This window comes from Coregonus lavaretus (assembly GCF_964263955.1).
Source record: "Coregonus lavaretus genome assembly, chromosome: 8".
In the NCBI taxonomy this organism is placed as follows: domain Eukaryota; kingdom Metazoa; phylum Chordata; class Actinopteri; order Salmoniformes; family Salmonidae; genus Coregonus; species Coregonus lavaretus.
The window spans coordinates 12,268,557-12,285,269 of NC_139995.1; the positions used below are offsets into that span (position 1 = coordinate 12,268,557).

At 44.6% G+C, this 16,713-nt stretch overlaps 1 protein-coding gene across 1 annotated transcript in view; it reads left to right on the top strand.

Moving 5' to 3' along the window:
* The first annotated feature begins 528 nt into the window (after positions 1–528).
* Positions 529–16,713, top strand: part of LOC311133828 (semaphorin-3F-like) — a 70,802-nt gene continuing 54,617 nt past the window's right edge. Inside the window, exon 1 of the mRNA XM_084167422.1 lies at positions 529–683. Within this exon, the coding sequence (XP_084023548.1) occupies positions 569–683 (115 nt within the window). The 5' untranslated portion in view covers positions 529–568. The remainder of the gene's footprint in view (positions 684–16,713) is intronic.

The window sequence follows — 16,713 nt, forward strand, 5'->3', positions numbered from 1 at the left end:
GCCTCAGGAATTGATACTCCCGGTCAGTGATGCTTTCTACCCCCAGTTGAGTGCAGAGAGTGCCAACTCTGCAATGGGGAAAATCAATGTTTTAGACGCTTCTGGCATTTTTTATCTCCCTCACTAAAGCATGCGTAAACAGGAACTTGGTGAGAGGACCTCAAACTCAGGACGAAAACAATTAGAATCTGGGGCGGGGGGCTTTTAAATATTGTGCCAACAGAGAGGGAATCAAAATAATTATCACAAATATTTATTTGGATCAATAACTGTAATAGGATGGGAATGATAACAAAATTAACGAAGTAACGATGACCTATCTTTGATCAGTAACTGTAATATATGACTTACATTGGAACAGTACTCCGTTATATTACTCATTACCGCAAAGAGTAATATTATTACTGTAACACGTTACTTTGTAACGTATTACCCCCAAAACTGGTGGCAGGTGTGTGTGTTGCAGGTTTTTGTATGGGGGTGTGGTACAGAGCTGATCATCCTCTCCCTCTCTTTCCTCAGGTACCTGGACTCTCTCTCCTCCTCTGTGTCTGGAAGCGGAGGGACCATGCTGTGGGACAAACTGTGGTGGCTGTCCACCTTGCTGGCCCTGTCTGCCCAGGCACTACCCACACTGCCCATTGAGCCCCTCTCTGCCCCTCGGGTTTTCCTCTCCTTCAAAGGTAAGACACAATCACACATTTAGTTATCTTGCCTTGTTGGTGTGGTTCTCTGTGCCTGAAAACAGGTGGATAGTATTTCCCTGTATGTGAGCTCTAGTGGTTGCTTTTATTTTCACAGCTCATCCTAGCTTTGTGTACAGTTTAGGGGGACTAGGAAGGCGTTACAGCCAGCTACGTGCCTGGCTTGGCACACCGTGGTGTCAGTGGAAGCCCAGTCTCCTCTCTCTGGCTAGGAAGGCGTTACAGCCAGCTACGTGCCTGGCTTGGCACACCGTGGTGTCAGTGGAAGCCCAGTCCCCTCTCTCTGGCTAGGAAGGCATTACAGCCAGCTACGTGCCTGGCTTGGCACACCGTGGTGTCAGTGGGAACCCAGTCCCCTCTCTCTGGCTAGGAAGGCGTTATAGCCAGCTACGTGCCTGGCTTGGCACACCGTGGTGTCAGTGGGAACCCAGTCTCCTCTCTCTGGCTAGGAAGGCGTTACAGCCAGCTACGTGCCTGGCTTGGCACACCGTGGTGTCAGTGGGAGCCCAGTCCCCTCTCTCTGGCTAGGAATGCGTTACAGCCAGCTACGTGCCTGGCTTGGCACACCGTGGTGTCAGTGGGAGCCCATCCCCCTCTCTCTTGATTATCTGCTGAGAGAGGAGGGTAATGAGAGAGATGAGCAGAGGAGAGAAGAAGTGCTGTTTGTGCCTACTGTTCATTAAACAGACTGTCTGACTGACTACCACAGTCCTCCAACAGCGCTTTGTCTGCCCTCGGCTCCCCTCTGAAATCAAGTTGGATTTAACACTTGGCTGGGCACACATCCAGAGAGCCGAGCGTATTATGAATACTTTTCATTGCCACATGAGGCCCTGTCTGTGTAGTGAACTGTACCTTGAAAGTGGACCTTTATGGTGGACCATAATCTCTGATCCTTTATCAATCCTCTTGTTGACCTAATCACTGTGTGCTTGTAAGGCTAATTGTGATGTGAACCCTGGTGTGGAGCTCAAAGGAGAGGAGGCCTCGCTAAGCCTCCAGATGTCTTTAAATCCTCATCACCTCACGTGGGGAATGAGAATAGATTCTGCACTTTCTTTTGTTTTTGTCTGCAAGTTATGTGGAATTAGGCAACCCGAGTGTCTCTCTCTCTCTTGCTCTCTCTCTCTCTCTCTCTTGCTCTCTCTCTCTCTCTCTCTTTCTTTTTGCTTACCTGTCGGTTTTCACTCTAATTAAGTTGGTTTTCACAACCCACTGGTTTCAAGTTTACAATCGCACTGCTCCAAAATGGGGATTTCTTTCCAATTTCCTTTAAATTAGTTCCTTTTGTATTTTTTTTATTGGTTTCCTATAGGGTCGTTCCATTTGAATTCAATCACTTTTTGACTGCTTCCCTTTTGATTTGAACAAAACTTTCCATACATATTTGCCCATTGTAGAAGTGGTCAGAAAGTGACTTTTTGGACCTGAATGTCAAAACATATAGATGAATAGAAATTCAAGAAATTATCAGATAATTTGATAACCCTGTTTGTAAGATTTTAAATGATATCAAACTCAACCGTTAATCCTTTCCAGTAATGAATACTTGGATGTTTCATCGTATCATTGGGTATGCAAAATGAGGTAAACCTTGAGCGCCGATGTCTCCTGAATGTTTTGTCATTTAGGTCCAAAAAGTCACTTTCTGACCTCTTCTACCATGGGCAAATATGAATGGAAAGTTTTGTTCAAATCAAAAGAAAAATATTTGAAATCAAATGAAACTACCCTATATGCTTGACAGAGCAACTTCACTTTGTTGTCGACTAGAATTGAGCATGAGCTGCACATTTTCTAATTGTGTTGTTTTGGCTCACACTAAGGGGAATTGTTTTTAAATGTGCCCATATTGATTCCTTTATGGACCTTGGTGAGCCAAATAATTAGCTACACATTTTACAAAGGATATACATGGGGGGCAAGATTCCTTGGAGCTTTCCAGGGGGGCTTGGCTGAATTTTAACAACCTCTTGAAAATGCAACTCTAATCTCCTTATAGCCATCCAACTGTTTTTAACAAGCTTTTTGTTTTCAACGCTCCAAGCTTTACACAACCTATTGCACCCACTGGTTCATGCTGGCAATCTCTGTCTATTGAAGCAGTTATACATTGTGGACTGTGTTGCCAAAATGTAGATGCTAACCTGTGGCATTAGTGTGGCATCCAGCTAATACCATTAGTGTGGTCTGATGGTCCAAATGTCTTATTTAATCTGGTTGGTCTGTTGCCAAACGCTAAGGTTAAAACCTTCAACTCAAGTTTCAATGTCATACTTGTAGACAGTTTTGGACAGTTCTGTAAACCAGTTTTTTTTATGTAATTCTGTGTTGTTGTCATGTCATAATCTTGGATGAGTTTGAGTTGCTGTTGACCTTGTGCTGGTCATTAGAGTGGTTAGACTTTGGCCAGTCCTATCTGCTGAGGAGAACTCAGACCGTCAGACAGAGTAACTAAAACAAGTTGGGGAGTTCGTTTGGTATGTCTGGCATTATTGATTGCTTTGAGGCTGCAAGTTGGTGCCTTGCAACACAAAGACACTTTCTGATTTCCATTAACTTTGTGTATATATAAAAATACAAGCACTTCCTTCTTTGGATGAGGACTCGAGGGCTTGTAGGCTCCCGCTACATGGAGAACATGTTCATCATCAGTCAACTCACTCAGGGAACCTGCGCTACAGACAATCTCACAGAGACCTTGGTCTGCCATACTGATGCATCTAAGATATAAGAGGCATTTTTTCAGTTAATGCTACTACCCTGGTTGAATCCACATTCAAGTCATGTTTGTTCATGTTGCCATTTAATGTACCTTTGTCACAGTTCAAAATTGAGGTTCAATTTTCATAGAAATGTTATAGATCTATTTTATCTTCTGACGTTTTTTCCTCAACGGAGAGAGAGAGAGAAAAGCTTTCTGCTGAATGAGTGAAAGCTTTAAGGATTTACATGCTAAACGATGGCCCGGAGGGGAGAGGGGAGAGACACGTCACACGCTAGCCATCACATAACGCCATTGTGACATGACAGCAGATTCACTTTGATTCATTCCCAGCACAGTGGTTAGGAAAAGCTAAATGCTCTAGGTAATTGTTGCACATGTTGTTTAGAATGTAGTTTTCTGTCATTCTGAGCTGAATATATTTATTCAACTGACATTCTCATCTGAGTATTGAGTTCATTTTCAGTTTTCTTGATTCAGAAATAATTTTTGATGAAAAGATCCCACATCCGTCTATAGTTTCTGTTGAATAATATCAGTCTGTCTACTTTATTTTCTAATCTATGCTTGAATTCAAATAGCTTAAGTCCCCATCAGGCCTGAGCTTTCTATATAAGTTCCTATCAGTTGTCTGTAGTATAGTGAGGTCTATAAAAGCAACCAGTGAGGGGGTCAGAGTCAGTGCAGGGCTCGGAGTTATCACCTGTGATAAGGGAAGGGTAAACAGCGGCTCAGAGTAAAGGCATGTCCACTCAGGACTCGTAAGCATCGATCATCTCCCATACTGCTTTAGCAGTATAATAAGCTGAATGGGGAAGGAAAAAACATTGGCACATGTACAAACAGGCAGGCATGCACACCGTTTTACAACTATTGTATATACTACGGCACCGTAGTATAGAAGTGCTCCCTCATACAGTCACACACACAAAAACACACATACATGCTCACATACACGTTAAACATCTTTTCGAGGTGCTTATCACAGGCTGGTTAGCCAACAGATTTTAATGTTATGAGATAAAGAGGGCACTTAGGTCTTCAAAGAACAGAGAGTGTGTTTACAGACATTGCTGAGACCTATAGTAGATATATAAATGTTACCTCACTTTCTTCCGGCTTTTGGTTGGGTGTTTTCTTTTGGGGTCAGTGGAAATTGCTGGCAAAGTGGATGGTGGAGGTTGTAATACAATGTTACAACACAAACAAAGCACCACCATTGTGTTCCTTATTAAGTGTACCTTCTGCCATCTTTATTTGTAAAGAGTGAATAGGACTGACTGGTTTTAGCTTCTGAGGGAAGAACTCCTATATTTATGCTCAAACAAGCTCTGTAATCACATGCTATTTTGGGTGTGGGGCTCCTCAGGGGTCATGACCCCCAAAACAGGATCCAGTCACACTTGAGCTTAACTAACTGCCCCCACACCCTGGGAGAATGGGAGCGTATTAGCTAGTAATAGCTTGTTACGCTAATCTTCAGTTACATTCTAAAGTGTTTAACGTTGTTTTCCTTTTGCCTTTGGTTCAGGGTGAAACACCTGGAAACAGAGTTGCCAGTGAGCGAGGGAGAGAAAAAGAACACTTGAAATTGGAGAGAAAACGCATGGCCAGACTGTGATGAGTGTGATGGAAGGAGTCAGGCGCAGGAGGGTAATCACTGAATACAGAGTTTATTCCTTCGTTACACAAAATACGCTGGAATAGCGACAAACTAAACAGGCACAGGGGAAACTATCTACCCTGGCAATACACTGTAACGGTATCTCCATACAATACATAGGCCCAGGGGAAATATCTACCCTGGCAACAAAATGGTACGAGTAGCTCCACCGAGCTACACTACTCTCACATTCAAACAATCACCCACAAGGACAAGGGGGCAGAGAGAACACTTATACACGGACTAATGAGGGGATTAGAACCAGGTGTGTGTGATTGACAAGACAAGACAAATGTGATGATGATAATTGGGGCGGGAGTGGTTAGTAAGCCGGTGACGACGAACGCCGAAGCCTGCCCGAACAAGGAGGGGAGGCAGCCTCGGCGGAAGTCGTGACACAGACAGTCATGTAATTTGACTATTTCTCATACAGAATATCAAGGTTATTTCAACTTCCCCTGGCTTTTCTCTTTCCCCCCTCTCTTTATCTTTTTCTATCACATAACGTAACGGTACCACAAAGAGCTCAGTGTTAGGCACCTCTCCTGTCTGTGCTCTCGGGGTGGACTATATTAACACAGATGTCATCTCTGACTATATGTCTGCTTCCCTATTCTGTGAATTAGGCTGCTACTCACAGTGACCTTCACTTAGACTTCATTCAAAAGTGTTCTTCAAAAGTGCTTTCCTCTCCATCATAAATATAGTGGGGGAAAAAAGTATTTAGTCAGCCACCAATTGTGCAAGTTCTCCCACTTAAAAAGATGAGAGAGGCCTGTAATTTTCATCATAGGTACATGTCAACTATGACAGACAAAATGAGAAAATAATATCCAGAAAATTACATTGTAGGATTTTTAATGAATTTATTTGCAAATTATGGTGGAAAATAAGTATTTGGTCAATAACAAAAGTTTCTCAATACTTTGTTATATACCCTTTGTTGGCAATGACACAGGTCAAACGTTTTCTGTAAGTCTTCACAAGGTTTTCACACACTGTTGCTGGTATTTTGGCCCATTCCTCCATGCAGATCTCCTCTAGAGCAGTGATGTTTTGGGGCTGTCGCTGGGCAACACAGACTTTCAACTCCCTCCAAAGATTTTCTATGGGGTTGAGATCTGGAGACTGGCTAGGCCACTCCAGGACCTTGAAATGCTTCTTACGAAGCCACTCCTTCATTGCCCGGGCGGTGTGTTTGGGATCATTGTCATGCTGAAAGACCCAGCCACGTTTCATCTTCAATGCCCTTGCTGATGGAAGGAGGTTTTCACTCAAAATCTCACGATACATGGCCCCATTCATTATTTCCTTTACACGGATCAGTCGTCCTGGTCCCTTTGCAGAAAAACAGCCCCAAAGCATGATGTTTCCACCCCCATGCTTCACAGTAGGTATGGTGTTCTTTGGATGTAACTCAGCATTCTTTGTCCTCCAAACACGACGAGTTGAGTTTTTACCAAAAAGTTATATTTTGGTTTCATCTGACCATATGACATTCTCCCAATCCTCTTCTGGATCATCCAAATGCACTCTAGCAACTTCAGACGGGCCTGGACACGTCTGGCACTGCATGATTTGAGTCCCTGGCGGCGTAGTGTGTTACTGATGGTAGGCTTTGTTACTTTGGTCCCAGCTCTCTGCAGGTCATTCACTAGGTCCCCCCGTGTGGTTCTGGGATTTTTTCTCACCGTTCTTGGGATCATTTTGACCCCACGGGGTGAGATCTTGCGTGGAGCCCCAAATCGCGGGAGATTATCAGTGGTCTTGTATGTCTTCCATTTCCTAATAATTGCTCCCACAGTTGATTTCTTCAAATCAAGCTGCTTACCTATTGCAGATTCAGTCTTCCCAGCCTGGTGCAGGTCTACAATTTTGTTTCTGGTGTCCTTTGACAGCTCTTTGGTCTTGGCCATAGTGGAGTTTGGAGTGTGACTGTTTGAGGTTGTGGACAGGTGTCTTTTATACTGATAACAAGTTCAAACAGGTGCCATTAATACAGGTAACGAGTGGAGGACAGAGGAGCCTCTTAAAGAAGAAGTTACAGGTCTGTGAGAGCCAGAAATCTTGCTTGTTTGTAGGTGACCAAATACTTATTTTCCACCATAATTTGCAAATAAATTCATTAAAAATCCTACAATGTGATTTTCTGGAAAAAAAAATCTCAATTTGTCTGTCATAGTTGACGTGTACCTATGATGAAACTTACAGGCCTCTCTCATCTTTTTAAGTGGGAGAACTTGCACAATTGGTGGCTGACTAAATACTTTTTTACCCCACTGTAAGCATGCCCCATTCAAAAAAATCAGAACTAAGAACAGATATAGCCCCTGGTTCACCCCAGACTTGACTGTCCTTGTCCAGCACAAAAGCATCCTGTGGCGTACTGCATTAGCATCAAACAGCCCCTGTGATATGCAACTTTTCAGGGAAGTCAGGAACCAATTTACACAATCAGTTAGGAAAGCAAAGGCTAGCTTTTTCAAACAGAAATGTGCATCCTGTAGCACTAACTCCAAAAGGTTTTGGGACATTGTAAAGTCCATGGAGAATAAGAGCACCTCCTCCCAGCTACCCACTGCACTGAGGCTAGGAAACACTGTCACCACTGATAAATCTACAACAATCGAGAATTTCAATAAGCATTTTGCTACAGCTGGCCATGCTTTCCACCTGTATACCCCTACCCCGGCCACCAGCTCTGCACCATCCGCTGCAACTTGCCCATGCCCCCCCGCTTCTTCTTCACCCAAATTCAGATAGCTGATGTCCTGAAAGAGCTGCTAAAACTGGACCCCTACAAATCAGCTGGGCGAGACAATCTGGACCCTTTCTTTCTAAAATTAGCCGCCAAAATTGTCGCAACCCCTATTACTAGCCTGTTCAACCTCTCTTTCGTATCGTCTGAGATCCCCAGAGATTGGAAAGCTGCCGCGGTCATCCCCCTCTTCAAAGGGGGTGACACTCTAGATCCAAACTGTTACAGACCTATATCCATCCTGCCCTGCCTTTCGAAAGTAATTGAAAGCAAAGTTAACAAACAGATCACCGACCATTTCGAATCCCACCGTACCTTCTCCGCTATGCAATCTGGTTTCCGAGCTGGTCATGGGTGCACCTCAGCCACGCTCAAGGTCCTAAAATATATAATAACCGCGATCGATAAAAGACAGTACTGTGCAGCCGTCTTCATCGACCTGGCCAAGGCTTTTGACTCTGTCATTCACTGCATTCTTATTGGCAGATTAAATAGCCTTGGTTTTTCAAATGACTGCCTCGCCTGGTTCACCAACTACTTCTCAGATAGATTTCAATGTGTCAAATCGGAGGGCCTGTTGTCTGGACCTCTGGCAGTCTCTATGGGGGTGCCACAGGGTTCAATTATTGGGCCGACTCTATTCTCTGTGTATATCAATGATGTCGCTCTTGCTGCTGGTGATTCTCATATCCACCTCTACGCAGACGACACCATTTTGTATACATCTGGCCCTTCATTGGACACTGTGTTAACAAACCTCCAAACAAGCTTCAATGCCATACAACACTCCTTCCGTGGCCCCCAACTGCTCTTAAATGCTAGTAAAACTAAATGCATGCTCTTCAATCGAACGCTGCTTGCACCCGCCCGCCCGACTAGAATCACTAGTCTGGGGTCTGACTTAGAATAACTACAAATACCTAGGTGTCTGGTTAGACCGTAAACTTTCCTTCCAGACTCACATTAAGCATCTCCAATCCAAAGTTAAATCTAGAATCAGCTTCCTATTTTGCAACAAAGCCTCCTTCACTCATGCTGCCAAACATGCCCTCGTAAAACTGACTATCCTACCAATCCTTGACTTCGCCGATGTCATTTACAAAATAGCTTCCAACACTCTACTCAGCAAATTGGATGTAGTCTATCACAGTGCCATCCGTTTTGTCACCAAAGCCCCATATACTACCCACCATTGTGACCTGTATGCTCTCGTTGGCTGGCCCTCACTACATATTCGTCGCCAAACCCACTGGCTCCAGGTTATCTATAAATCCCTTCTAGGCAAATCCCCGCCTTATCTTAGATAATTGGTCACCATAGCACCCACCCGTAGTATGCGTTCCAGCAGGTATATCTCACTGGTCATCCCCAAAGCCAACACCTCCTTTGGCCGCCAGGTCATCCCCAAAGCCAACACCTCCTTTGGCCGCCATTCCTTCCAGTTCTCTGCTGCAAATGACTGGAACGAACTGCAAAAATCTCTGAAGCTGGAGACACTTATCTCGCTCACTAACTTTAAGCATCAGTTGTCAGAGCAGCTTACCGATCACTGCACCTGTACACAGCCCATCTGTAATTAGCCGACCCATCCCCATATTGTTATTTACATTGTTATTTATTTTGCTCATTTGCACCCCAGTATCTCTATTTGCACATCATCTTCTGCACATCTATCAATCCAGTGTTAATACTAAATTGTAATTATTTTGCACTATGGCCTATTTATTGCCTTACCTCCATAACTTACTACATTTGCACACACTGTATCAAATCAAATCAAATCAAATCGTATTTGCCACATGCGCCGAATACAACAGGTGTATACATTACCGTGTAATGCTTACTTACAGCCCTTAACCAACAATGCATTTATTTAAAAAAAATCTAAAATAAAACAACAACAACAAAAAAGTGTTGAGAAAAAAAGAGCAGAATTAAAATAACAGTAGGGAGGCTATATACAGGGGGGTACCGGTGCAGAGTAAATGTGTGGGGGCACCGGCTAGTTGAGGTAATATGTACATGGGGGTAGAGTTAAAGTGACTATGCATAAATCATTAACAGAGTAGCAGCAGCGTAAAAAGATGGGGTGGGGGTGGGGGGGTGGGGGGGGGCAGTGCAAATAGTCCAGGTAGCCATGATTAGCTTTTCAGGAGTCTTATGGCTTGGGGGTAGAAGCTGTTGAGAAGCCTTTTGGACCTAGACTTGGCACTCCGGTACCGCTTGCCGTGCGGTAGCAGAGAGAACAGTCTATGACTAGGGTGGCTGGAGTCTTTGACAATTTTGAGGGCCTTCCTCTGACACTGCCTGGTATAGAGGTCCTGGATGGCAGGAAGCTTGGCCCCAGTGATGTACTGGGCCGTACGCCCTACCCTCTGTAGTGCCTTGCGGTCGGAGGCCGAGCAGTTGCCATACCAGGCGGTGATGCAACCAGTCAGGATGCTCTCGATGGTGCAGCTGTAGAACTTTTTGAGGATCTGAGGACCCATGCCAAATCTTTTCAGTCTCCTGAGGGGGAATAGGCTTTGTCGTGCCCTCTTCACGACTGTCTTGGTGTGTTTGGACCATGATAGTTAGTTGGTGATGTGGACACCAAGGAACATGAAGCTCTCAACCTGTTCCATTACAGCCACGTCGATGAGAATGGGGGCGTGCTCAGTCCTCTTTTTTTTTCCTGTAGTCCACAATCATCTCCTTTGTCTTGGTCACGTTGAGTGGGAGGTTGTTATCCTGGCACCACACGGCCAAGTCTCTGACCTCCTCCCTATAGGCTGTCTCATCGTTGTCGGTGATCAGGCCTACAACTGTTGTGTCATAGGCAAACTTAATGATGGTGTTGGAGTCGTGCCTGGCCATGCAGTCATGGGTGAACAGGGAGTACAGGATGGGACTGAGCACGCAGCCCTGAGGGTCCCCCGTGTTGCGTATCAGCGTGCAGATGTGTTGTTACCTACCCTTACCACCTGGGAGCGGCCCGTCAGGAAGTCCAGGATCCAGTTGCATAGGGAGGTGTTTAGTCCCAGGATCCTTAGCTTAGTGATGAGCTTTGAGGGCACTATGGTGTTGAATGCTGAGCTGTAGTCAATGAATAGCATTCTCACGTAGGTGTTCCTCTTGTCCAGGTGGGAAAGGGCAGTGTGGTGTGCAATAGAGATTGCATCATCTGTGGATCTGTTGGGGCGGTATGCAAATTGGAGTGGGTCTAGGGTTTCTGGGATAATGGTGTTGATGTGAGCCATGACCAGCCTTTCAAAGCACTTCATGGCTACAGACGTCAGTGCTACGGGTCGGTAGTCATTTAGGCAGGTTATCTTAGTGTCCTTGGGCACGGGGATTATGATGGTCTGTTTGAAACATGTTGGTATTACAGACTCAGTCAGGGACATGTTGAAAATGTCAGTGAAGACACTTGCCAGTTGGTCAGCACATGCTCGGAGTACACGTCCTGGTAATCCGTCTGGCCCTGCGGCCTTGTGAATGTTAACCTGCTTAAAAGTCTTACTCACATCGGCTACGGAGAGTGTGATCACATAGTCATCTGGAACAGCTGGTGCTCTCATGCATGCTTCAGTGTTGCTTGCCTCGAAGCGAGCATAGAAGTGGTTTAGCTCGTCTGGTAGGCTTGTGTCACTGGGCAGCTCGCGGCTGTGCTTCCCTTTGTAGTCTGTAATAGTTTTCAAGCCCTGCCACATCCGACGAGCGTCAGAGCCGGTGTAGTACGATTCAATCTTAGTCCTGTATTGATACTTTGCCTGTTTGATGGTTCATCGGAGTGCATAGCGAGATTTCTTATAAGCGTCCGGGTTAGAGTCCCGCTCCTTGAAAGCGGCAGCTCTACCCTTTAGCTCAGTGTGGATGTTGCCTGTAATCCATGGCTTCTGGTTGGGGTATGTACGTACGGTCACTGTGGGGACGACGTCGTCGGTATACTTATTGATGAAGCCAGTGACTGATGTGGTGTACTCCTCAATTCAATCTGAAGAATCCCGGAACATGTTCCAGTCTGTGCTAGCAAAACAGTCCTGTAGCTTAGCATCTGTGTCATCTGACCACTTTTTTATTAACCGAGTCACTGGTGCTTCCTGCTTTAGTTTTTGCTTATAAGCAGGAATCAGGAGGATAGAGTTATGGTCAGATTTGCCAAATGGAGGATGAGGGAGAGCTTTGTATGCGTCTCTGTGTGTGGAGTAAAGGTCGTATAGAGTTTTTTTTCCTCTGGTTGCACATTTAACATGCTAGTAGAAATTAGGTAGAACGGATTTGAGTTTCCCTGCATTAAAGTCCCCGGCCACTAGGAGCGCTGCCTCTGGATGAGCATTTTCCTGTTTAGTTATGGCCTTATACAGCTCATTGAGTGCAATCTTAATTCCAGCATTGGTTTGTGGTGGTAAATAGACAGCTATTAAAAATATAGATGAAAACTCTCTTGGTAAATAGTGTGGTCTACAGCTTATCATAAGATACTCTACCTCAGGCGAGCAAAACCTCAAGACTTCCTTAGTATTTGATTTTGTGCACCAGCTGTTGTTTACAAATATACACAGACCGCCACCCCTTGTCTTACCGGAGTCAGCCATTCTATCCTGCCGATGTAGCGTATAGCCCGCTAGCTGTATGTTGTCCATGTCGTCGTTCAGCCACGACTTGGTGAAACATAAGATATTACAGTTTTTAATGTCCCGTTGGTAGGATAACCGTACTCTTAGGTCGTCTAGTTTATTTTCCAATGATTGAAGATTGGCTAATAGGATTGATGGAAGAGGCAGTTTACTCGCTCGCCGTCGGATCCTTACGAGGCACCCTGACCTACGTCCACGATATCTCCGTCTCTTTCTCCTGCGAATGACACAATAGATTTTCTATTGTGTTATTGACTGTACGTTTTGTTTATTCCATATGTAACTCTGTGTTGTTGTTGTTTTTATCGCACTGCTTTGCTTTATCTTGGCCAGGTCGCAGTTGTAAATGAGAACTTGTTCTCAACTGGCTTACCTGGTTAAATAAAGGTGAAATAAAATAAAATAAAATAAATTCAGTGTCTCTCTCTGGCTCTGCGATTACAATAGCCCAGATTTCTTAGATTAGAAAAAAGAACCGTGGGCGGACATAGAGTCATGCCTACTGTGGCTGGTAAGAGAGTAAAGCCTATTCATGATTAAATGCCCTGCTGGAGGTGCTTCCTAAGCTTTCCGCCTGCCTGTGTTTAGTTTCTCCACTGTATGGGTTGTCTGATACCCTTGCTGACGTGTCTGCTGAAAGGGAGAGCATTATGGCATTTGTGCTCTGTCTGTCTGAGAGCCTTGGGCTGAGCTTTCCACCCCACAGTCAGTGTCTATAAGAGAGACAGACGGCCAGCCAAGAAAGAAAGGCAAGAGAGTGAGAGGAGAAAAGGCTGCAGTCAGGTCTCCATGTAATGGACACGAGGTGGGAGTGTGTGTGTGTTTGTGTGGGTAAGTTGGTCGGTGGGTAGGTGGGTGTCTGTGTGTGTGAGAGTGAAACAGAGAGAGTTAGATGCCCATGCACATACTGGCAGAGTTTATCTCCCTCCATCTCTCTCCCATGCTCCAAGGTTCCTATTTATTTGGGTCAATTGTAAGTGTGACACTGGAGCCAGAGCTAAGTGCCCCAGCAGGCCTTACCAGAACAGAGGCCCTCAGCAATCAATGAGCCGCTGAAAGCTTATCCACAGCTAACCTGCCAAGAGACAGCAAGTGCACAGACCCAAGGTGACTTTGCCAAGCCTTCCCAAGTATTTCCAGGCAGAACAAAACCTGCCCTGGGCTCCAGACAGACATACTGACGCGGACACGGTTTCAGGGTGCAACACTGCCAATAAGAGCAGAACCAAAACCACCAGTACAGTACCAGGCTTCTTGCTTGCCACTGCCAATCCGTTATGATTTATCCACTGACTGCTTCAATAACCGTTACCTCTCCATTTTTAAACAAAGGTTCACTTAGAAGTCATTAAGCTTTGTAAAGGTATAATGATCACTGGGGAAACAGTGTCTGGGTCTCCAGTTATGTCTGCTACTTGCGATTTACTCACGTTTCATTTTCATAGCAAGCAGGTAGAGGTGGCTGCTTTTTGCCTAAGAGGTCATTGATTAACTTATCTTAAAGTTGATTAAGGTTCCATGACATCAGACCACATGAACAGGTACAGGCAACACCTGACAGAATGTCATCACATAGACCCAGTAGAATAGATCAAAAGAGACTGCAAATATCTTGATGATTTGCTTAATTTCCTGACTATTTACACTACCGTTCAAAAGTTTGGGGTCACACATACTTAGCAGATGTTATTGCGGGTGTAGCAAAATGCTTGTGTTCCTAGCTCCAACAGTGCCAGTATGAAAAATAAAAATCAATAAAAAATAATGTATGCACTCACTAACTGTAAGTCGCTCTGGATAAGAGTGTCTGCTAAATGACTAAAATTTAAAAAATTTAAATATCTAACGCTACATAACAATACACACAAAGCTAAAAAGTACAAGAATGGAATTAAGAATTATAGAAATATTATGAGGAGCAATGTCGGAGTCCAGGCTATAAATATACACTACCTTTCAAAAGTTTGGGGTCACTTAGAAATGTCCTTGTTTTCGAAAGAAAAGCACATTTTTTGTCCATTAAAATAACATAAAATTGATCAGAAATACAGTGTAGACATTGTTAATATTGTAAATGGCTATTGTAGCTGGAAACGGCTGATTTTTTATGGAATATCTACATTGGCGTACAGAGGCCCATTATCAGCAACCATCAGTCCTGTGTTCCAATGGCACGTTGTGTTTGCTAATCCAAGTTTATCATTTTAAAAGGCTAATTGATCATTAGAAAACCCTTTTGCAATTATGTTAGCACAGCTGAAAACTGTTGTGCTGATTAAAGAAGCAATACAACTGGCCGTCTTGAGACTAGTTGAGTATCTGGAGCATCAGCAATTGTGGGTTCTCTTACAGGCTCAAAATGGCCAGAAACAAATAACTTTCTTCTGAACCTCGTCAGTCTATTCTTGTTCTGAGAAATGAAGGCTATTCCATGCGAGAAATTGCCAAGAAACTGAAGATCTCGTGCAATGCTGTGTACTACTCCCTTCACAGAACAGCGCAAACTGGCTCTAACCAGAATAGAAAGAGGAGTGGGAGGCCCCGGTGCACAACTGAGCAAGAGGACAAATACATTAGAGTGACTAGTTTGAGAAACAGACGCCTCACAGGTCCTCAACTGGCAGCTTCATTAAATAGTACCCGCAAAACACCAGTCTCAACATAAACAGTGAAGAGGCGACTCCGGGATGCTGACCTTCTAGGCAGAGTTGCAAAGAAAAAGCCATATCTCAGACTGCCCATCTTAATCCTTTCTTTTTATTGGCCAGTCTGAGATATGGCTTTTTCTTTGCAACTCTGCCTAGAAGGTCAGCATCCCGGAGTCGCCTCTTCACTGTTGACGTTGAGACTGGTGTTTTGCGGGTACTATTTAATAAAGATCCTCTTTCTATTCTGGTTAGAGCCAGTTTGCGCTGTTCTGTGAAGGGAGTAGTACACAGTGTTGTACGAGATCTTCAGTCATCAGTCCACACATGTCAAAGCCCCTGCCTGCCTGCTCTCCTCACCTCTCGCTACTGTGAATGAGCTATTCCACCCCCGTACTCTGCACATCTGCCGTCTGCCATGTCATGTTTAATCTGCATCCCGCCCCCTCCCTCCCTCCCTCTCCCTCGCTCCTCTCTGCCAGCTGTGCATGTATACAACTTTTATAAAAGATGCACAGCACTGTCGAGGATACAAGATTTTTAATACATGTAAGCACCTGCATTCATGCCTTTGCTACATGTTTACTGAATGGGCTCTGAGAAGCCAAGTCAGTGCAGTTCCCATGTGTCACTTGGGTGGTCTGATAGTTTAGGTCTAGTGGGTCGGTGCTTGTCCACTGATCTATAGATTGGGGGTGGTGAATGGAGTTCTCTAGGTTGTCTTTTTTCTACTTCCATGCATGAAATGTGTACCAGCATTTCATGGTCAGCAGACTAATAGCTCCACTTCACTCCTTGTCTGCCTTTTTATCGCTCAGGTCTTTGAAAAATTGCTTCAACAGAATTATATGATTTGGCTGTGGCACGCAAGCCGGAAGAAAATATTATTATCTCGCTGGCTGTGTTTCTCTCCAGAGATGATGGGGTGGTATACTGCATCCCAGCAACCTCTGCTCTGCAGGATTCGTGCTGTCAAACTGTGATTATTCAAGGAAGAAAAACAGAAGGTGACAACTCAAGCTCTAAATATAGTGTCCTTCCTGTCTCTGTTTCTCTGTATGTATCCTCCTCCTCCTCCTCCTCCTCCTCCTTTCCTCCCTTCTCTCTTGTTGCTTGTTGATAAGGGGTTGGCAGGGGACGCGGAGGGAGGGAGGGAGGGGGGTAACTAGCATGCTTCCCACAGCGGGGGCACCCTGTTTTAGCACGCTCCAAAGGGGAAAGGGGAGACTGCCGCAAGGTCTCTGAAGTGACCAGACTTTCACTGGGGGAGGGTAGTATCTTTTTTTCATGCCAAAATCTTTAACACGAAGCAGACCAAACTCTACTTTAAAGACCTGCTGTACGCACAATATTGTGTGCTATAGCTCGGAAAATAAATAAATGTGATTCTGGTTGACAACATAATGATGTTTGTTTCCAACTAATCTCCTCTGTTCTTTTCTGTGTCGTCTTATGTCAGCCCTGTTGTAAAATGGCTGGCACATTCCAACCATAAAGCTATTAATCCCTGACTCTCCCCCCTCCAAATGATGTCATGGATTTAAAATAAAGACTTGAAGCACTTCAAGACTATTCTTCAATCAACAGGAAGGGACAGCA